The sequence below is a fragment of the Ascaphus truei genome, chromosome 7 (genome assembly GCF_040206685.1).
Source record: "Ascaphus truei isolate aAscTru1 chromosome 7, aAscTru1.hap1, whole genome shotgun sequence".
NCBI lineage: Eukaryota > Metazoa > Chordata > Amphibia > Anura > Ascaphidae > Ascaphus > Ascaphus truei.
In genome coordinates, this window is record NC_134489.1 from 28,301,096 (window position 1) to 28,320,896 (window position 19,801).

General features: G+C 41.8%; 1 protein-coding gene across 2 annotated transcripts in view; it reads left to right on the forward strand.

The window, feature by feature from the left end:
- Positions 1–1,511: 1,511 nt before the first annotated feature.
- Positions 1,512–19,801, forward strand: part of LOC142498871 (embryonic protein UVS.2-like) — a 40,685-nt gene continuing 22,395 nt past the window's right edge. The window contains exons 1-4 of one of the 2 annotated variants that reach the window (XM_075607488.1): positions 1,512–1,715; positions 5,661–5,748; positions 6,502–6,837; positions 7,031–7,058. In XM_075607488.1, coding sequence (XP_075463603.1) covers positions 6,766–6,837; positions 7,031–7,058 — 100 coding nt within the window. In that variant the 5' untranslated portion in view covers positions 1,512–1,715; positions 5,661–5,748; positions 6,502–6,765. The remainder of the gene's footprint in view (positions 1,716–5,660; positions 5,749–6,501; positions 6,838–7,030; positions 7,059–19,801) is intronic. The other variant, XM_075607487.1, reaches the window with a different exon arrangement.

Below are 19,801 nucleotides of genomic sequence, written 5' to 3' on the forward strand. Positions count from 1 at the left end.
TTCGTTGTTCTGTTGCCCTCCTTTGTACAAATAGATACTATTTGATTAGTTAATTTGGTTTCTTTTGTTAGGTTGGCCAACATTTTCCCGGGTTTATTGCCCCATCTAAAATATGTTTTTTTGGTACTGTATACGAGTTGGGTTTGTGCTCTTTCCATTAATAGCGCCTCGTATATCTCTTTAGTTTCTAGATAAAAATTTTTTTGCCAAGCTGTGTTTGCCTTAAATGCTTGGAATGCTTGCGTTACACGTGTATTTAGATTGTTTAGTTTAGTATTCACAATTTTACTTTCCCTGCTACAGTAAGCAAGTATGTGGCCTCTTGAGTACTGCTTTGGATGTAAAAAAAAAATTAAAAAAAACAGGCAGCAAAAAAAACAAAATAACAAAAACCAACCAGCAAAAAAACACAAATTAAAAAGCCACGCAGCAAAAAAAACAATAAAAAAACCAAGAAGCAAAAAAAAACACAATTTAAAAAAAACAAGAAGCAAAAATACGCAATGAAAAAAAAAATGCAATCAATGTTTTTCTTACTTTTCACGTCTTTACCCTCCAATTCCATCAGCAACAGCAGGAACCTCTCGACACTTCATGCAATGCTCCTCAAAAGCAGGTAAGTCCGTCTGTCCGTCCTTCTTATCTTCTTTCTTGTTTATTCTTTATTTGTAATCCAATGGAGATGTTTTCTTGTCTTCAAAAGAGATGGAACAGGCCTTATATAAGGCCTGTGATATCACACTTAAGAGTCAAATGGTACAGCTCCAATCCGATTGGATGCTGTACCATGTGACAGGGTTTATTTGATTTTTTTAAGGATGCAACGTCATTTTCTATGGAGGTACATCACATCCAGAAAACAAAATGCCTACCATCACATAGTACTGGAACCAATCGAATTGTGAGATAAACCATGTGAGGCATCACATGGTACATCCCCAATCCGATTGGTTGAAATACCATATGACTTCTTCCATTTTTTTTTAAAGGATGTGACATCTTTAAGGGATTTTTTTTTAAATGGCTGCCTTCACATGGTACTTCAACAAATCGGATTGTGGGATATACCACGTTGTACACCTCCAACGGAAGACGTCAAAGGTATGGAAGAATACTATTTTCACATTATCTCTATGTATAGCTATAACCAGGCTTTTGTTTTCCACAGCTATAAGAAGTGTCATGCTTTGTGTTTCATTGCGTTATGGGTTTAGTGAAATTGTTTGTGTGTGTGCAGAATAAGTTTTTTCCCTTTGAACTTTCCTTAATGCTGAAACTGTAATTGCTTTCTTTAGCTGGGATCCTCATCTTATCTATTAACTCCCCTTGTAGAGTCAGAGAGAGAGAGATGTACCAGCTGTCGGCCTTGAGAAAGATGAGGTAGTTTAGCACATGAGTTTTCTTTTTGCTTAATCTGCTAAAATAAATTGCAACATGTATAACTAAGTCACTGCAAGAAAACAAGATAAAGAAAAGTGAGATGTCCAATGAAGTCATAAGTGCTAACATTGTGATATTATGTAAGCCTGCCCCTTTTACTGGTATAAGTTAACTTAGAGTTTATTGTTCAGTGCCTTTGTGTTACTGTAAGTCAGACAGCAATGTTTTGATTTGCATTAAATACACTCTTGCTAGCGGCTGTTGCAATAAAAGTCTCTATTCAAATTACTTACCAAGAAGGAATAAGTGTGGGACTGAGTTTTTCTCAGACAAAGGTAAGAAAAACTTTGATTGTATTTTATTTAATTGCGAATTTTTTTTTATGATGCACATTGACTGCCAATGTTTTTATCTATGCCCGTTTCAGGTTATAGATAAGCACAGTGACAAGCAATGCATTTTTTGGCAAATGCTTGTTTTTATTTAATTATTATGTATTGTATTTTGTGTTATGTTTTTTTTTTAAGTTGCCCATTCATTGTCAGTGTGGAAATCCATGCCCATAAATTGTGGACATGGTTTACCACAGGCACAATCAATGGCTTTATTGTGAAATGCTTGTCTTATTTAAATGTTATCTGTTTTATTTTGTGCCTGTTTTTGCCATAGTGGCAAACGATGGCCATATTATATGGGTATGGTGTACCACTGTGCCAATCAGTGGGTGGAGGGGTGGGGGTAGTTGCCCAGAGAGGGTGGTTAGGCCTCCCAGGTGGGTAGCTGGGGAAGCATTTAACCCCTTAATTACTATAGCGGTTACTAACCGCTAAGGTGATTAAAGGGTTAGTGGCCATTGGCTTGTTTTTTGATTGTAATGTTGCTGGCCACGGAGGACAAGGACATGGAGGATGGTGATGAGGATGGCTTTCATCCTGGCAGGGCTAAGTAGAAATTTTATTTGCTTTATGCTGGCTGGATAAAGTTTTATTTTTAATGAGCACATGAGCTATTATCCAAATCTGGATTGTAAGAGATGTGTGCAGAGGTATGCAAATGGAGACTGTTTTAGGTTGAAATGATACTGTATCTTGGCTTTATTGAGTCTGTTCCTTTATCCAGGCAAAACATACAAAAATAACAAACCCCTATCCTTTTGTACGGGCTAACTTGCTTCCCAAGACTCTATCTGCCGGACTGGAGGGATATTCCCATTACCAGCCTATCACCCCAAAGTCTCAGGAGGTACCTTATGCAGGTGGCCCTCCATGTCAGTCTCTGGCAGGATCCTGGGTCCTCTGTATCCAGGAAATATAGGTGTCTGGGTGTCTTGATCTTAGCACAGCCATTGTGCACAAGACAGTGTCTGTGTGCAAGCTTCTCTGCTCTCCCTCTGCCAGCCTAAATGTGAGCTAAGGAAATCTCTCTCCTGCTTCTCACATCAAGCTTTTCTCAGAGTCCTAATCATCCAGGTGGGGTCCGGTTCATTGCCTGTGTGCAATTAACCAGCTCACTGCAGGATTTAGAGGCAGCTTCTCTCAAACAGTGATAAGTCCCTGTTACATGGATAATAGGGATTTTGCGCATTATTGTATTGTATGTGTTGGAGGGAGGAGGGGGGTGTAGAAAAGGTGGGCAGTAGGGTTGTTGTATTTTAATTTTTTGGGGCATAGGGATTGGGTGAAGGGGGTAGTTCAACCGGGTTGGGTCGGTAAGCCTCCCGGGTGGGTAGCGGGAGTGGTTAACGCCTTCATTACCATATCGCTTACCACCGCTATGATAGTGAAGGGGTTAACTGCTCACGTAACCTTCCCGGCAGATCTAAACACCCACCCTGCGGCAACTACCTTATTCACCCACCCCTTGTACCCCCAAGAAACCACATTCTCAGGGTTTTCCCCTTCATTGCCTTAGCGGCTAGCCACTAAGGTAATGAAGCTGATTTTATTTACATTTTAATAAAAACGTATTGTAGCAGGGGGTCTCCAGAGCTGAAACACATTATTTTTAGGTCTGGGGGCCCCCCTGCTTCCCGAGTTACAGGCGCCGGTATGGAATGCTGGTATCCCACTTCTTTGTTTAAATCTTCCACGTCACGTGACCGGGACATTTAAATGCACAGAAAATACCGGCACCACATAAATAAAAACACTTTGATTCCTTGTAAGAGCTGTGCAGGGAGATTCAGCTCTCTCTGTGCAGCTCTCGCCATGCAGCTCTTACAGACTGAGGCCAAATCACACGGGGAGAACTTAAAAAAGGCTGAGATAACATCACAAACAGAGAGCTGTCAAGCGCTTCGGTGTGAAGCAAATGCACCTATGGTGTCATGAATGGCATGTGGGGCTGTGGAAAGGGAGCGGTGTGGGCCACAAGAATGACCGGAGTGTCTGAGCGAGGCAATGACCCTTACCTCAAACTCAGCTCCTGGTCTGGGTCCCGCTCTCCTCTGCTTCAGCTCCTGCGTGCAGCCAACGTGGAAGAACAGCTGTGTAGAGGAATGGTGGCGCAACTGCGCATGACAGAATCACAGGATCCCGGATGGATAGAAAAAACTTTATTTGCAGAACAGCATCACACTGGGGCTACACCACGATCTCCCCCTCTACGCGTTTCACCCTCTTGCTAGGGCTTCGTCTCGGAGTGGGGAGATGTGGTGTGAGCTTGCAGATTTAAAGCTAAAAGCCCGCGAAAATCGCTAAAAATGTTAACCCCTTCATGTATTCTGCCACCAGTAATTCTATATTACCTGAAACACATGGATAGTGGCCAAATCAAAGCCAGGTTACTATCTTATCTATATACCACATGACAGCCATATGATGAACTCATAACATGAAGGGTAAATAAACATATTAAAAAGACTGTCTGCAACACCATGCAGATTACATGTATTGTCTCTGTTCTCTATGTGAAGCTGTATTAACACATAATGTTTAAATCTTACAAATTCACTTTTAATCCGTATTTCCATAATTTAGTATAGAGCTTGCTAATAAGAGATAAGAGATAACTAAGCAAGCTTACATACAATTGATTATTATTTTGTTCATTGTTCTTAGATATCCTCTGCAATTACTTTCCCCTCTCTATATCCATTCTTTCCTTTCCTTTCCCCCCTCCCCCCCCTTTCCCCCCCACTTCTCCCCCCCCCTTTCCCTCCTTCTTCCCCTTCTCCCCCCCCCCTTCCTTTCTCTTGCCCACTTTTTTCAGTCATGTTCTTTGTCACTTAGTTATCTCTTATTATCAAGCTCTATACTAAGGTATGGAAATACGGATTAAAAGTGAATTTGTAAGATTTAAACATTATGTGTTAATACAGCTTCACATAGAGAACAGAGACAATACATGTAATCTGCATGGTGTTGCAGACAGTCTTTTTAATATGTTTACTTACCCTTCATGTTATGAGTTCATCATATGGCTGTCATGTGGTATATAGATAAGATAGTAACCTGGCTTTGATTTGGCCACTATCCATGTGTTTCAGGTAATATAGAATTACTGGTGGCAGAGTACATGAAGGGGTTAACATTTTTAGCGATTTTCGCGGGCTTTTAGCTTTAAATCTGCAGGCTCACACCACATCTCCCCACTCCGAGACGAAGCCCTAGCAAGAGGGTGAAACGCGTAGAGGGGGAGATCGTGGTGTAGCCCCAGTGTGATGCTGTTCTGCAAATAAAGTTTTTTCTATCCATCCGGGATCCTGTGAATTCTGTCATGCGCAGTTGCGCCACCATTCCTCTACACAGCTGAGATAACATCACTGCTATCCCGTACGTTATTGGCATTTTCCTACATCATGGTTGGTGACTTGTGGTAATGGCTTCTGATTCTTTTTGAATACCGTGATAACACAAATGACAAACCGTTCGCTATCTTATCGAAGCTTCTAGAATAGGCCTTATAGTCTCATTCTAGTGAATGGACAGTTCCAGCTGTCCCAGAGGTCTTCATGGTCAAACACTTTGTTTCATGAACAATATGCCTGGGACTCAAACGCAACCTGTGAATGCAAATGGACTTTAAAGAAGCCTTATGTGGTTAGTAAAAAACTACTATATAACTTGGCCCTGATCAATCCACCATAGAAATCACTGCAGCTTTCTTTTCTTTGCTTGGGTTGAGCCCTTAAATACAGCATACATTGTATACTATATGTTATGTGTTGTTTCTCTCTTCTCAGTTAGGTTTTCATATCTATATTTGAAATGTTGTTAGCTACAAATGATGAAAGATAAGATGCTATGTTGTTCTGTGTTTCTATTGTAACTCTTTTGTAGATACCTAGATCTGTACTGAAAGCTAAAGCGGGAGCTTGGTGGCAAAATCACTACTTTTAGACGTTGGAAACCTGGTTCACATCTGATTGTAAGTTTGTCCTTATGACCTTGGGCAAGTCTCTTTATCTGTCTGTACTTCAAGCACCAAAATTAGATTGTAAGATTTGTGTACCTTACCAGCACATTATAAGAAAACGTGTTGTTATTATCTGCATACAGATGTATCTGACTTCGTTGTCCCCTGTGGTGGGATATGTTGGGATATTCTGCACTAATTATAAAATATTGAAGCTCTGTGATATCATGTGTTATAACCAGGGCTTTTTTCCCCAAGGGAACACAGTTCCTGTACCTTTTTCCCTAGACCGCGCAATGCATTTTAAGGCATTATTGTGTTAATCTAAAAAAAAATGTTTTATATGTTTTTAAAAAAATTAGAATGTAATAATTATTATTGACAAAAATAATAACATAGTTATTGTAAATTCAAAATGATTTTGAAATGTGAATAAATGTGCATATTATTGCGCATGTCTAAGAATAATTTCGTCCCCGGTCCAATCCTCACGTCAGAGTTCCCTCACCTTTTTTTCTAGAAACAAAGCCCTGGTTATAACAGGTTATGTGTTTTTTCTGGGGAAACAGTGTTATTGTATAGTTACTGCTAAGGTTTACACGCGGAAAGAACTGTTTGTATCATGATATCAGCTGAACTTTGCCCTGTGTTCTCTTCACACCCCTGAGGTCACATTTATTATAATTTGCCAATCCTGATTTCCCAGTTTAAAAAAAGAATATAAACCATGACTAACGTGAGATTGGAAAACATTTTTAATTACAGCTGCAGGTATGTAGGTCTAATAACCCTCATGTCACACAGAAACCTGCCAACCTGACTTTCGGCCAGTAAAAGCCGTGGTATATCCTGAGATCTCTCATTCTGGCTGTTGATTGGCTGCTGATTGGCTGCTGTTTGGCCCCATCGCTGAAAATAAGGGGCACACCAGGTTGGACGTACGTATAACACAGAGCTCCAGAGAGAGAAGATCCGAGACCCCTCACACCTGTGCAGGACAAAGATATTCAGAGAAACTTATTAGACCATATGATGGATGTGAGAATATACATCCCTCTTCTGGCCTGTCTGCTGGGACCTGTCATGGGTTTATCTTTTCTGGTGAGTGACTGAAAAACTATCTGCATATGGACAGTGTAGACCTACAGAACATATTATGTGGACATGTTACCTGTGTATTGAGGATTTGTTCCTCTTTTTAATATGATACCTAATACATATACATTTTATTATTAATGTTTATACGTTTAATCTGTATTCAATCATATAGTAACATAAAACAATTTCCTTGCAGGCATTCTTAAAGGATCTTGCAGAACACGGTAAATTGAATATATATAATTAACATGCAAATGGTCAATGCTCAGTTGTTATTTGATATATACTGTATATGAGTGAGTGGTTTGTACTTGCTTTGCTAGTCCCGTGCTGTGTTTAAAAGCTGTGTGAACGGTGATGCATCAGCTTAAATGGGCTCCATATGAATGGATATTCCAGGCAAAAGTATTTGCATGTGATATTCTTTATTGGTTATATGCTAACGGTGGAGTTTTTTTGTCGCCTTTTTCACCCACCATAACTTAAAAAAAATATATATATAAATATAAATATATATATATAGACCCTGCCAATAGAAATCAGCAGTAAGTTGAGAGTACAAAGACAATATTGGTAGGGTTATGCTATAAACCACCAAATATCTGTGAGATTGAGTTAGCTACAACACTTTTACTAATGGAGAAGGCTAAAAACTAGATTATATTTGCATAATGGGTGATTTTAATTATCTAGACATAGATTGGGGCAATGAGATTAGCATTACAACAAAAGGAAACAGGTATTTGGGGGTGCTGGAAGACAATGACATGACCCAAATTATTGAGGAACCAACCAGGAGAGGGGCAATACTGGATTTGGTAATATCAAACAATGTAGAAGTAATAACAAATATTCAAGCCCTGGGACATTTGGGTAACAGTGATCATAACATGGTCCCATTTGAAATAAATGTAGCGTACTTTCCCCCACACCTGGGACAATATGGCAGCTACAGTGTATGTGCTGCTTTACCTGCGGCTCAAAGGAGGTCTGAGCCTCCGCTGCTGGGAGCCTGGGGTGTACCTGATCTATCTGGTGACAGCGCCTCCATCCGCGTGGGATACTAACAGTGAGAATAACCCAGTGCAGGATACCATATAAGTAATGCACACTGGTATAGTACAACAAGTTTACTAACACATAAGAATAACGATAATAATAACAATAGAACCACACAGGCCTCGTAGGGCCGTAACCCCACAATGTGCCCCAACACCGTGTCCACACCTCGGTGGGATTTGCCCCAAAGTACTGCGGTGCCCTTGAGCACCCAACCTCCCTGGTGTGAGATAACCCACCCAAAGTGTGAGACAGCGCTGCCCCACTAATGTGTGTACAGTTGGTGCACTTGGAGTACCTGCTCAGATGCTCCTGCACCCGGGTATGGCCAGAAGAGGAAACGGATCCACTGATCCCAGCGATAATGGTGTAGCCTGCGCCTGTACATTGGGTGGTATTCTGCGTGGATGGTGCCACTATGAAGGCCACGTGATGATAGGATACAACTGCGTCCTGTCTGTGTCCCTCACACTGGCACAACAGGGCAGTGTCCCTATCTATGGGCTTGTCCCTGCAGCAACCACAAGCTGAGGGGAGTCAGGGCCTAAGGGGGTCTCTGGCCTAGGGCAGGGGTCACTGACACCCTGCACATGCACACCCTACCCTTATCCTGCCCCAGCTCCGACTAGCATGGCTCGCAGTGCGCCAAATGTATCAACTATGGAAACAGGGGTATCTGGCCACGTGATTGGCTGCTGTGTGCTACCTGATGCTGTAGCCCTATTGCCTTCTGGGGGCTGTAGTTCCCCAGTGGAGCTATTGCTAACATGGCCACCGCTATCTGACTCCAATGCGCATGTCCTAGCCTATCTGTATTGGCCGCCGGCTTCAGAGCCTTCCTGCACATGAGCAAGTCTACCTGCACATGTGCACACATCCAAACATAGCGACCCCCGCAGTTGGGTGCGCCACGGACCTCCGGCGACCCGCTCGCCATCCTGCCCAGCCACTACGCTCCCTACTACTGTGCCAGGTCCGCCTGCCACTCCGGAGGCACCCGTCATCTCCCTGCACACACGCGCTTCCTCCACCAGCAGCACGGGAGGTAAGGGTAACCAACGGGGCTAAAGGGGGCCCAGAGGGAGACCTGGCCACATAAATTAGCAAAGAAACAGATTACTTGGGTTCAACAAAGACCTTAAACTTTAGAAAGGCAGATTATAATAAACTGAGGTCTAATCTACAAGGAATAAATTGGGATTATGTTTTTGCAGGAAAAAATGTAGAAGATAAATGGGCAGTCTTTAAAACATTGTTAGAAAATCACACGTGAAAGTGTATACCCTTGGGTAATAAGTATAAAAGAAATGTCAAAACCAATGTGGTTAAATAAACAGGTAGGGGAGGAAATGGAAAAGAAGAGGCAGGCATTTAAATTCTTGACGTCAGAAGGGATGGAGGCATCATATCAGAATTATAAGTGTAGCCCTTGTACCCCCACCGTAAGTGATATTGGGGGGTCTGCTTCATCTCTGGCGACTTCAGGGTGTGGTGATGTATACCTGTTGATAACAGGAGGGCTGAGTGCTCCGCGATGGTGTGGGGAGAACCAGGACAGGCGCCTCCAGTCAGAATGGATTCTCTGCAAGGGCAGGGGATGGCCCATACTGACTCCTGTGTTCTTCATTCAGCAGAGTACAGGGAAAACGGCGGTGCATCTGCTGCTGCTGCTGAAGATTGGAAACCACAAACTGCAAACCACAAAATATCCTAGGTGCAAAAATTTATTTTAGGGCAATATTTGATAAAGCGTGGGATACCACGGGAAACGCGTCAGAGTGTTCTTTTTGGCTGTTACTATGCCCTAAAATAAATTTTTGCACCTAGGATATTTTGTGGTTTGCAGTTTGTGGTTTCCAATCTTCAGCAGCAGCAGCAGCAGATGCACCGCCGTTTTCCCTGTACTCTCTTCAATTGTTCCTTGGTAGGAGCACGCAGGACAGGACCAGGATATCCCCAAGGTCAGCAGTGAGTAATCCATTTACTTCATTTATGTGATCAGTCCCACACACGGTTACCTAGACCACCACATAAGACTTACCTATATGGCTAGTGGCATAATCTATGGGAGTGTGTTTAACATTGGACTATCTGGAATCCTGAGTCTTATGAACTGTCCTATGCTATGAAGATGTTTATATTTTTATATCATGATCAAACATTGCCTACTCCTGGTTAGCATCACAAGTGGGAATTAACCCTCCCCTTCCCTTTCATCTTCTTCATTCAGCAGCAAGACAGTGACTCACACTTGTTCTGATACAACTGGCTCTTTATTGCATGCAGATGATATAAACACAGCACAGAGATATCCTTTTCTCTCTTCTCATACCTGCCAGTTCCCTGACTCAGGCATTAAGCCCATGTCAAGCCTGCTAGACTTTCCTCCCATCTCCTAGGGGGATGGAGGATGATGCTCCTCACTCCACAGGGGGAGGAGAAAGAATGAAAACCAGGAAAAACAACAGCAAATTTAGGAAAGTGTCAGAATTTATAATCTGAGATTGGTGGCTGTAACCCTGCCCCTTAACAGAGCAGGTTGAATACTGATTGGTGATCACTCACTTTTAGATGAACCAATCAGTATCCTTCTCTCAGAATGACACTCTCTGGTAGTGTCTAAGGCCCACCCTTGGATACTGGTTACACAATTCAAGTCTGCAACACACAGGGCCTCAAAGAAGGAATTAACCCCTCCACTGCCTGCACCTAACAGGACTTACACTGGAAGGGCCCAGGGAAAAGAAGTAGCGGGCGGGAGGCTAGGCTACATAAAGAATGTAACTAAAGTTGCAAAAGGGCAATAAAATAGCAAAAATGGATAATGAAAAAAGGATTGCAGTAGAAAATAAGATCAACCCTAAAAAGTTATTTAAGATTCTTAATAACAAAAAAAAAATGAGAAAAGAAATAATAGGACCGTTTCAGTGTGAGATGGGCAGGCAGATTATTGGACATAAGGAAAGAGCAGAGGTATTAAACACAGAGGCAAAGAATGTGTGTAATATCTCTGCTCTTTCATTAGCTCCAATAATCTGCCTGCCCATCTCACATTGTGCTTACCAGGGAAGAATAAATTGCAATTTTAATGCCACAGGAGGAAGCCACAACCTCTATATTAACGAACAATTGATTAACCCTGGGCTACTTCCTCCCAAACCTGGCCCTACTACCTCCTTCCACATTACTGTTGGAACTACGATCATTCACCCAGTAGCCCAAGCACGCTGCCTAGGGGTCACACTCGACTGCTCTCTCACATTCGCCCCTCACATTCAAAACATTTCTAAAACCTGTCGCTTTTTCCTCCGCAATATAACAAAGATACGCCCTTTCCTCTGCTGCTCAACTGCTAAAACTCTGACTCAGGCCCTCATTCTCTCCCGTCTTGATTACTGTAACCTCCTGCTGTCCGGTCTTCCTGCCTCTCACCTGTCTCCCCTACAATCTATCCTAAATGCTGCTGCCAAAATCACTCTACTCTTTCCTAGATCTGTCTCAGCATCTCCCCTCATGAAGTCCCTCTCCTGGCTTCCGATCAAATCCCGCATCTCACACTCCATTCTTCTCCTCACTTTTAAAGCTTTACATTCTTCTGCCCCTCCTTACATCTCATCCCTAATTTCTCGTTATGCACCATCCAGACTCTTGCGTTCTTCTCAAGGATGTCTTCTTTCTACCCCCTTTGTATCTAAAGCCCTCTCCCGCCTTAAACCTTTTTCACTGACTGCCCCACACCTCTGGAATGCCCTTCCCCTCAGTACCCGACTAGCACCCTCTCTATCCACCTTTAAGACCCACCTTAAGACACACTTGCTTAAAGAAGCATATGAATAGCACTGTGGATATTCTGAACACGATGTATAAAGCTTGGCCCCCTGCAGACGCACTTAACAGAACTCCCTCCTACTGTCTCTGTACGTTCTACCTACCTACCAATTAGACTGTAAGCTCCTCGGGGCAGGGACTCCTCTTCCGAAATGTTACTTTTATGTCTAAAGCACTTATTCCCATGATCTGTTATTTATATTATCTGTTATTTATTTGATTACCACATGTATTACTACTGTGAAGCGCTATGTACATTAATGGCGCTATATAAATAAAGACATACAATACAATACAATTAACCGAGGAAGAAATTCGTCGGTGACTTGATTAAATTTAAATAAATAAGGCACATGGCACCGATGGCAAACATCCAAGAGTTCTTAAGGAGCTAAGTACAGTAATAGCCAAACTATTACTTTTGAATATTCAAGGACTCCATTGCCAAAGGCTCAGTACCACAATATGGCGTAAAGCAGATGTGGTGCCTATATTTAAAAAGAGAACTCGATAATAACCGGGGAATTACAGACCTGTAAGCCTGACATCAATAGTGGGTAAGCTACTTGAAGGTTTAATTCGGGATAATATTCAGGAATACCTCATGGGAAACACAATTACTAGTAATAGTCAGCATGCATTTATGAAGGATTGGTCATGCCAAACTAACCTTATTAGATTCTTTGAGGAGGTAAGTAGGAATTTAGACCAGAGTAATGCAGTTGATGTGGCCTATTTACATTTTTCAAAGGCTTTTGATACGGTTCCACACAAGAGGTTTTGTGTACAAAATAAAGCAAATTGGACTTTGTCAAAATATTTGCACCTGGATTGAAAACCGGTTGAAGACATCAGAGAATTGTCATAAAGGAACTTTTTCAGGTTTGGCTAAAGTCGTGAGTGGAGTGCCTCAGGGATCGGTACTGGGACCACTTCTTTTTAACTTGTTAATTAATGACCTTGAGGTTGGCATAGAGAACAAAGTCTCCATCTTTGCTGATGACACTAAATTATGTAAGGTACTGTAGTAGAATCAGAGCAGAATTAAATTTCTCTCCAGGAGGACTTGGATAGATGGGAAACTTTGGCAGATAAATAGCACGAGGGTTAATACAGCTAAATGTAAAGTTATGCCTTTGGGAAACAAGAATAAACAGGCAAATTACAAATTAAATGGGGATAAATTAGGGAAATCCTTGATGGAGAAGGATTTAGGAGTGCTTGTAGACAGCAGGCTTAGCAATAGTGCCCAAAGTCATCCAGTAGCTGCAAAGGCAAAAAAGATCTTATCTTGCATTAAGCGGGCTTTGGATGGAAGGGAAGTAAACATAATGATGCCCCTTTATATGGCATTAGTAAGATCACACCTTGAATATGGGTCCAATTTTGGGTACCACTCCTTAGAAAATACATTATGGAACTAGAGAAAGTGTAGAGAAGACCCACCAAATTAATAAAGGGGATGGATAATCTGATTTATGAAGAGAGGCCAGCTAAATTAGATTTGTTTATATTAGAAATGAGCGTCCAAGAGGGAATATGATAACTACAGTATATACAAATATATTCAGGGACAGTAGAAGGAGCTTTAAAAAGAACTATTCATTTCAAGGGCAGTACAAGGACACAGTGTCATCCCTTTAGGTTGGAGAAAAGGAGATTTCACCAGCAACAAAAGGAAACGGATCATTAAGGACAGTTAAAATGTGGAATTCATTACCCATGTAGACTGTGATGGCAGATACAATAGATCTGTTCAAAAAAAGGTTGGACATCTTTTTAGAAAGGAAAGGTATAGAGGGATATACCAAATAAGTAAACATGGAAAGAATGTTTATCCAGGGAGTAATCTGATTGCCAAACCTAATAGACAGGAAGGAATTTATTTTTCCCTTTATGAGATAACATTAAATGATATTTCACTGGGTTTTTGTTTGCCTTCCTCTGGATCAATATACTGTAAGTACAGATATAGGATAAAGTATCTGTCATGTACATTTTGCATAGGTTGAACTTGATGGATGTATTTCTTTTTTCAACCTTATCAACTATGTAACTATATATATATGTATATATATATATATTTATATATTGCAAAAGAGAAAAAAGAGCCCCAATAACAGCACTCTAGTATGCCTGACGATACAAAACCACAATGTTTATTGAAAAATGTCACAGAACATAAAATTAAAATTAAAGCACAGAAAATTAAAACAAGGCATGGATCCCCTGTATAGTGCAAACTTGATTTATCCTCTGATCAGGGATTTACCCTGAAAGACAATACAATAATCTGAATAGACAAATTAATGCTAGAGAGTACCTGACAAGGTGTATACAATAGAGCTACTAACAGACACAACACGGTGGCTAAATAGGGTGGCTGATGCACAGAATAGCAATATGCTACAGTCTCCCTAGGTCTGGGGACAGATGTAAAGTATAGCAATATCAGCAGACTCACTGTGAAAAACACATGAATAGTCAAAAAAGCACACCTTGGTTTGTAGCAGCAAATGAATGATACATCACCTCATGTCAGGTACTCAGCAAAGTCTGTGGAGGAGTCAAGGAGCAAAGCTCATAGCACATGAGTATGTCCTGAAGAGGGGACAAAACAGGGGATCCTGCCTACTGGACCTGCTCCTACGCGTTTCGGCCTTAGCCTTCTACTGGGAGTGGTACTGTAGGCAGTGCAACATGCACCTTAAAAAGGGATTTAATTAGGCTAGTGATTGTGGACACCTGTAGTGTTTAATAAGCAGCACGTGGAGTAGGGAGTGTACTAATGCGTAAACATACTGTGTCATGGAGGCATCTTGGGCCAAAGGCCAATGATAGGGATGTATTTCCTTAGCTCCTACCCATAAGGGGGCAGTACTGGCAGTTTAGTATCACTAACGGGGTACTGCGCATGCGCATGACGTCATGAACGTGCGACTATACCAAAAGCTGTCACCCATAGTGCGCTATCTAAAAGCTAACCATAAGAGGAAGCATTGGAAACTCTTCCTACCCGGATCTAGGGCACCAAGGGCAAGAACGTGCATCACGGATGCAAATGCGCATGTCCGTGACGTCATACGTCAGCCCCTCACTCGGTCATTGAGGAGATGGCAAATCCTTCTGTTGTTTCTGATCTCAGAGCACCTTACTGCGCATGCTTGCCCTTAGTTGCCAGAAATAGCGCAATCTGTATAACATGACTGTTACCCAGGCGTGACATGCGCATGCGCATGCGCTGTGTATACACCTCACTGCTCTATAGGAGAAGGGATTTGTCTTAAAGGGGTATTGCAAAGTGTATGTAAACAACATGAATAAGCTGCTCATCAAGCATATATGGTCACAGAGCAAGAAAGTTAAGCTATCAGACAGACATTAGTTGTGTTTCATTTGTTAACATAGCAGTTGTTACTGATAATAACCATTAGCTAGAAACTGCATAGAAATACATTTAAACAGTAGCTGGATAACCAGCTTTCTTATCCCTAGTTCAGGAGAACTTGTACTATGATAGATAAATTTCATCAGGAATTGCATGACTTAAGCATCCCATATGAGTAAAACATGGAGTAGGCATAATAGTAGTGAATTATTCTATAGAAATCCATATAGAGCTGTCTCAAATCATAATGAGATACACTTATTTCTGCCCAGTCACTTATCACAAGAGTCCTCATAAAAGATCGTTATCTATATCTATGACAATAAAGATGATAATATGGTATTGTCCATAACAGAGGGAGTATAGTTATAATCCTTAGGTGTTTATAATATCCAACGAGAAAATATATAGAGATTTTCTCCTGAACATAGTACCAATTCAAGATCTTTCCATGGGCATCCAATCTATAATGAGATATTGTTCTTGTCAGAATTTCATGATGGTCCTTTTTGTTACAGAGACTCTATACTCTGATTTATCAGTAATTCGGAACATGATGGATTCATTTCCAAGTTCTCGATTGTCCTATGCAGTACACACTCAAGGTCAAAAAGGAGTGTGTGGAGTGATTATTCTCCTGGATATGGTGTCAATTCGTGATTAATCCAATGTTGCCAAGTCTTGAGTGATGTATTGCTCAATTCAGAAATTCGTGATGATCCTCTTTGTTACAGCCAGGACTCTTTTTGTGAGTGAGTTCGTTGTGCAGATTGAGATGCAATGTAGATCAAGTCCCAAGTTTTCGCTGATCCTATGCGGAGCAAACCCAGGACTCTGTAGTTAAATATGAGCAGAAGGAGAGAGGGAAAAGGGGAGAGAGAGGGGAGTGCATGAGATTCTTATCACTACAATTTGAACACAGAAAGTTCTAGCAGGATGTGCGTCAGTAAAGGAACTAAAATTGGTGCCTAAAGGAACATCGAGAAGCCCAGGTAGTCGTTCAGGTCCCGTGGCATCATTGAGTCCATTTGGACGATCCACCTGGACTCCCTACGTAAGAGTGCCCTTTCCAAATCGCCACCCCTCAATCCAAGGCTCACTTTCTCTATTGCAAATGCCTGTAACAGTGTCACATCTGATGCATGTGTCAGACAGAAGTGCCGTGCTACTGATGTTATTTTCTTAAAAGCCAAAAGATCTTTGGAGGCGTTTTTTATGTTCCTCACATGTTCGAGAATTCTGAATCTTAGTTCTCGTGTGGTCATCCCAATATAGGGAAGACCACAAGGACACATGAGGCAATAAATCACTCCTTTAGACTTACAGCTAAGACAATCTTTGATTTTAATTTTTTTTGTCTTATTGGAATCTGTAAACACATCTGTCTGACACATGTATCGACAGGCAGAGCAGTTTTTGCACTTGAAAAAGCCTTTTCTTTTGATCGTGGAGAGGAATGTTTCGTTGGAAGTGGGAACAAAATGACTTGCCACAAGCTTGTCTCTAAGGTTTGGGGACTTGCGACTCGTCATTGTTACCTTATCGCCCAGTTTCCTTTTAAGGTCAGGGACAGTCATCAAGATTTTCCAGTGACTTTGCAGTGTCTGGCGCAGCTGGTGCCACTGTTTATTGTATGTTCCAATAAAACGAATTTGATGGTCTAAGTTATTTTTTGTTTTTGGACACAGCAACATTTCCCTAGGAGTGTTAAGGGCTTTCTTGTAACCCTTCTCTACACATCTGTTGCTATACCCTCTCTGTGAAAATCTTTCCCTCATCTCTCCTGCCCTCTCAAAAAAAAACCTTTCTGTGGAGACATTGCGCTTCAAGCGTAAGAATTCACTAGTGGGGATGCCTTTAATTTGGTGTTCCGGGTGGAAACTAGAAGCATGCAATATGGCATTTGTAGATGTTTTTTTGCGGAAAATGTCGGTGTGTAATGTACCGTCAGGCCCAAGATTCACGTAAAGGTCCAGGAATTCAACCTGTGTCTTACTGCAACTAAATGTAAGTTTGATGTTCATGTTGTTGTGGTTGAGAACATCGACGAAACCCTTGAACCCAGCTGCTGTCCCCTGCCAGAGGATCAGCACATCGTCGATGTATCTCAACCACAGCAACACGTGTTGGGTGAATTCAACATTAGCCTCTGAGAACACAATCTCCCGTTCCCACCAACCCAGGAAGAGGTTTGCATAAGAGGAGGCACACGTGGCACCCATTGCAGTGCCTCTTTTCTGAAAATAGTACCTGTTCCTGAAGATAAAGTAGTTGTGGGTGAGAATAAATCTCAGTAGCTTCAGGAGCAGGTCCATCAAGCCAGCGGAGACATTCTGCATGGATAGATAGAACTGTGTGGCGCGCAAACCATCCTCATGGTCTATGCATGTATAAAGAGACTCTACATCACAGGTCGCAAGTAGTGTATTATCATCGACCGTGATGTAGGCCAAGCGCGCCAACACATCCATTGTATCCCTAATGTAGGATGGCAGAGTCTCCACTGACGGTTGCAGAAAAGAGTCAATAAATTGGCAAATGGGTTCGCATAGCCCCCCTATGCCCGACACAATGGGCCTTCCTGGGGGGTGGGTCGGGTTCTTGTGTACCTTGGGCAGAAGATAAAATGTTGGGACTCTGGGGAATTTGATAGTAAGGGCCTGACAGTTACGGTCTGTGATATATTCATCTAGCACCGCAGACCTCAGTATACGATCAATCTCTGCTTTATAGCGGATTGTCGGGTCTGATGCAATTTCCGTATAACATACAGTGTTCTTTAATTGTTTATATGCTTCTTTTTCATACATCACCTCAGGCCAGATGACTATGTTTCCGCCTTTGTCACTGGGTTTGATGACTATGTCACGCATGGCTTGTAGTTCTTTTATTGCCGTCAGCTCTGATTTTGTGAGATTGGCATCATCCATCTTGGCCTTGATTTTCTTAAAGTCCTCCATAACCAGTTTTAAATAGACCTCTACTGGTGGACAGGTCTGCCATGGAGGGCAGAATATCGACTGGGGCTTCCAATGCGCTAGAATATCCTTTTCCTCAATCTGCATAATTCCTTGGTCTTGAAACAAGGATTCCAAGTCCTGTAACTGGGCATTCTCCTGTGTGCTTAAGTGTACAAGTTCAACATTGTCATCAGTAACATCACGATCTTTGGCAAAAAATTTAAACAAAAGAAGTTTCCTACAAAATAAATTCAGATCCTTAATCCACTCAAAGTGGTCCATACAAGATGTGAGGGCAAAAGAGAGTCCTCGTCGCAAGACTGAGTTTTGGTTTTCTGTAAGAGTAATATCGGATAGATTAATAATCGTCATTTCGTTATCCGTATTAATATTTGTATTACTCACTTCGTTTTTTGTGTGACGAATTTTCGTCCCCTTAACTCTCTTTGTTCCCCTCCTTGTCCTCCTTCTATGGCCGGTATCTTTGTGCCCGTATCTAAAAAATGTAACCGGTTATCTTGGTTAGATATAGATGGGATACTCTCAGCATCTGAGAGTTCCAAATCTGATGCGGATACCCCAGAGGAAATGGAGACTGAATTAGTCTTCTTATAGGTCTTTTTGTTGGAACTTCTATTTCTAGTGGACCTGTTCCTACTATGCCACTTATAGACCGTGTTATTTCTATAGTCTTCCTGATCACGGTCAAACTTGTTTTTCTTAAATGCAATAAGATCTTTTTCAATACGTTTGGACTGGATAATTTCTGCCTCAGTCAAATCTTTCTCAATAGCTTCAATTTCTGCAGTTAACCTTCTTACACGTGCCTGGTCATGTTCTATGAGTATTTTTAACAATGCGAAGGAGCAGGTATTCAAGCTTTCCTCCCATTTATTTTTAAGTGAAATGTCCGTAAATTCAAATGAGGGAAAGGTTTGCACTCTTAACCCCTTGGTATAAACTGATAAAGCAGGAATTTTTCTAAGGCAGTTTTGTTCCACCAGGACCGCAGTCTTTTTTGGGATAGCTGTTTCAAGGCTTTAATTTTGTCACCACTCCCTATTGTTTGTGAAGGTGGATTTTGAAAAATATCAGGTGTATTGATATTAAATGCCTCATTTGCATAGGCACGACGGCGCTCCTCACTAGCCACAAAATCCATTAAAATTATGTTCTGTAACAATAACAAGAACAAGAATATATTTATATATATATAAACAAAAGAGAAGAAAAGGGTCCCACTTAAAGCACTCAAGCAATGATAAATAATGAATGAATTTATTCAATGGAAAAAACACATGAATTACACAAAAAAATTTAACCCACCGACCTTGGTAAGTCTAACCCTCTTTCCAACCCTCTCTCTCCCTGCGCCCTTTACTACCTCTCCACCTCGTCAATCATCACACACCTCACTTTCAAACCCTCGCTCCACCTCTCTACCTTCAACATCACACACCATCACCATCAATATAACCGCCTCTGCTGTACACCCCCCCTCTTACCCGTCCACGCAACCGTTGTATACCCCTCACAAATCCCGACCTCCACTGTGCCGACCCCACGGCGCCTCCCCGCTTACTGTCCAATGGCCCAGTAAAAAGCACGCTGGCCACCTCCGCTGTGCACCACGATTACTGTGTCAAAATGGCCGTTCCCGCCCGCTCCGCTTTCCGCCTCCGCTATGCCTCCCCCCGCTATGCCTCCCCCTCACAAATTGTATTGTATTGTA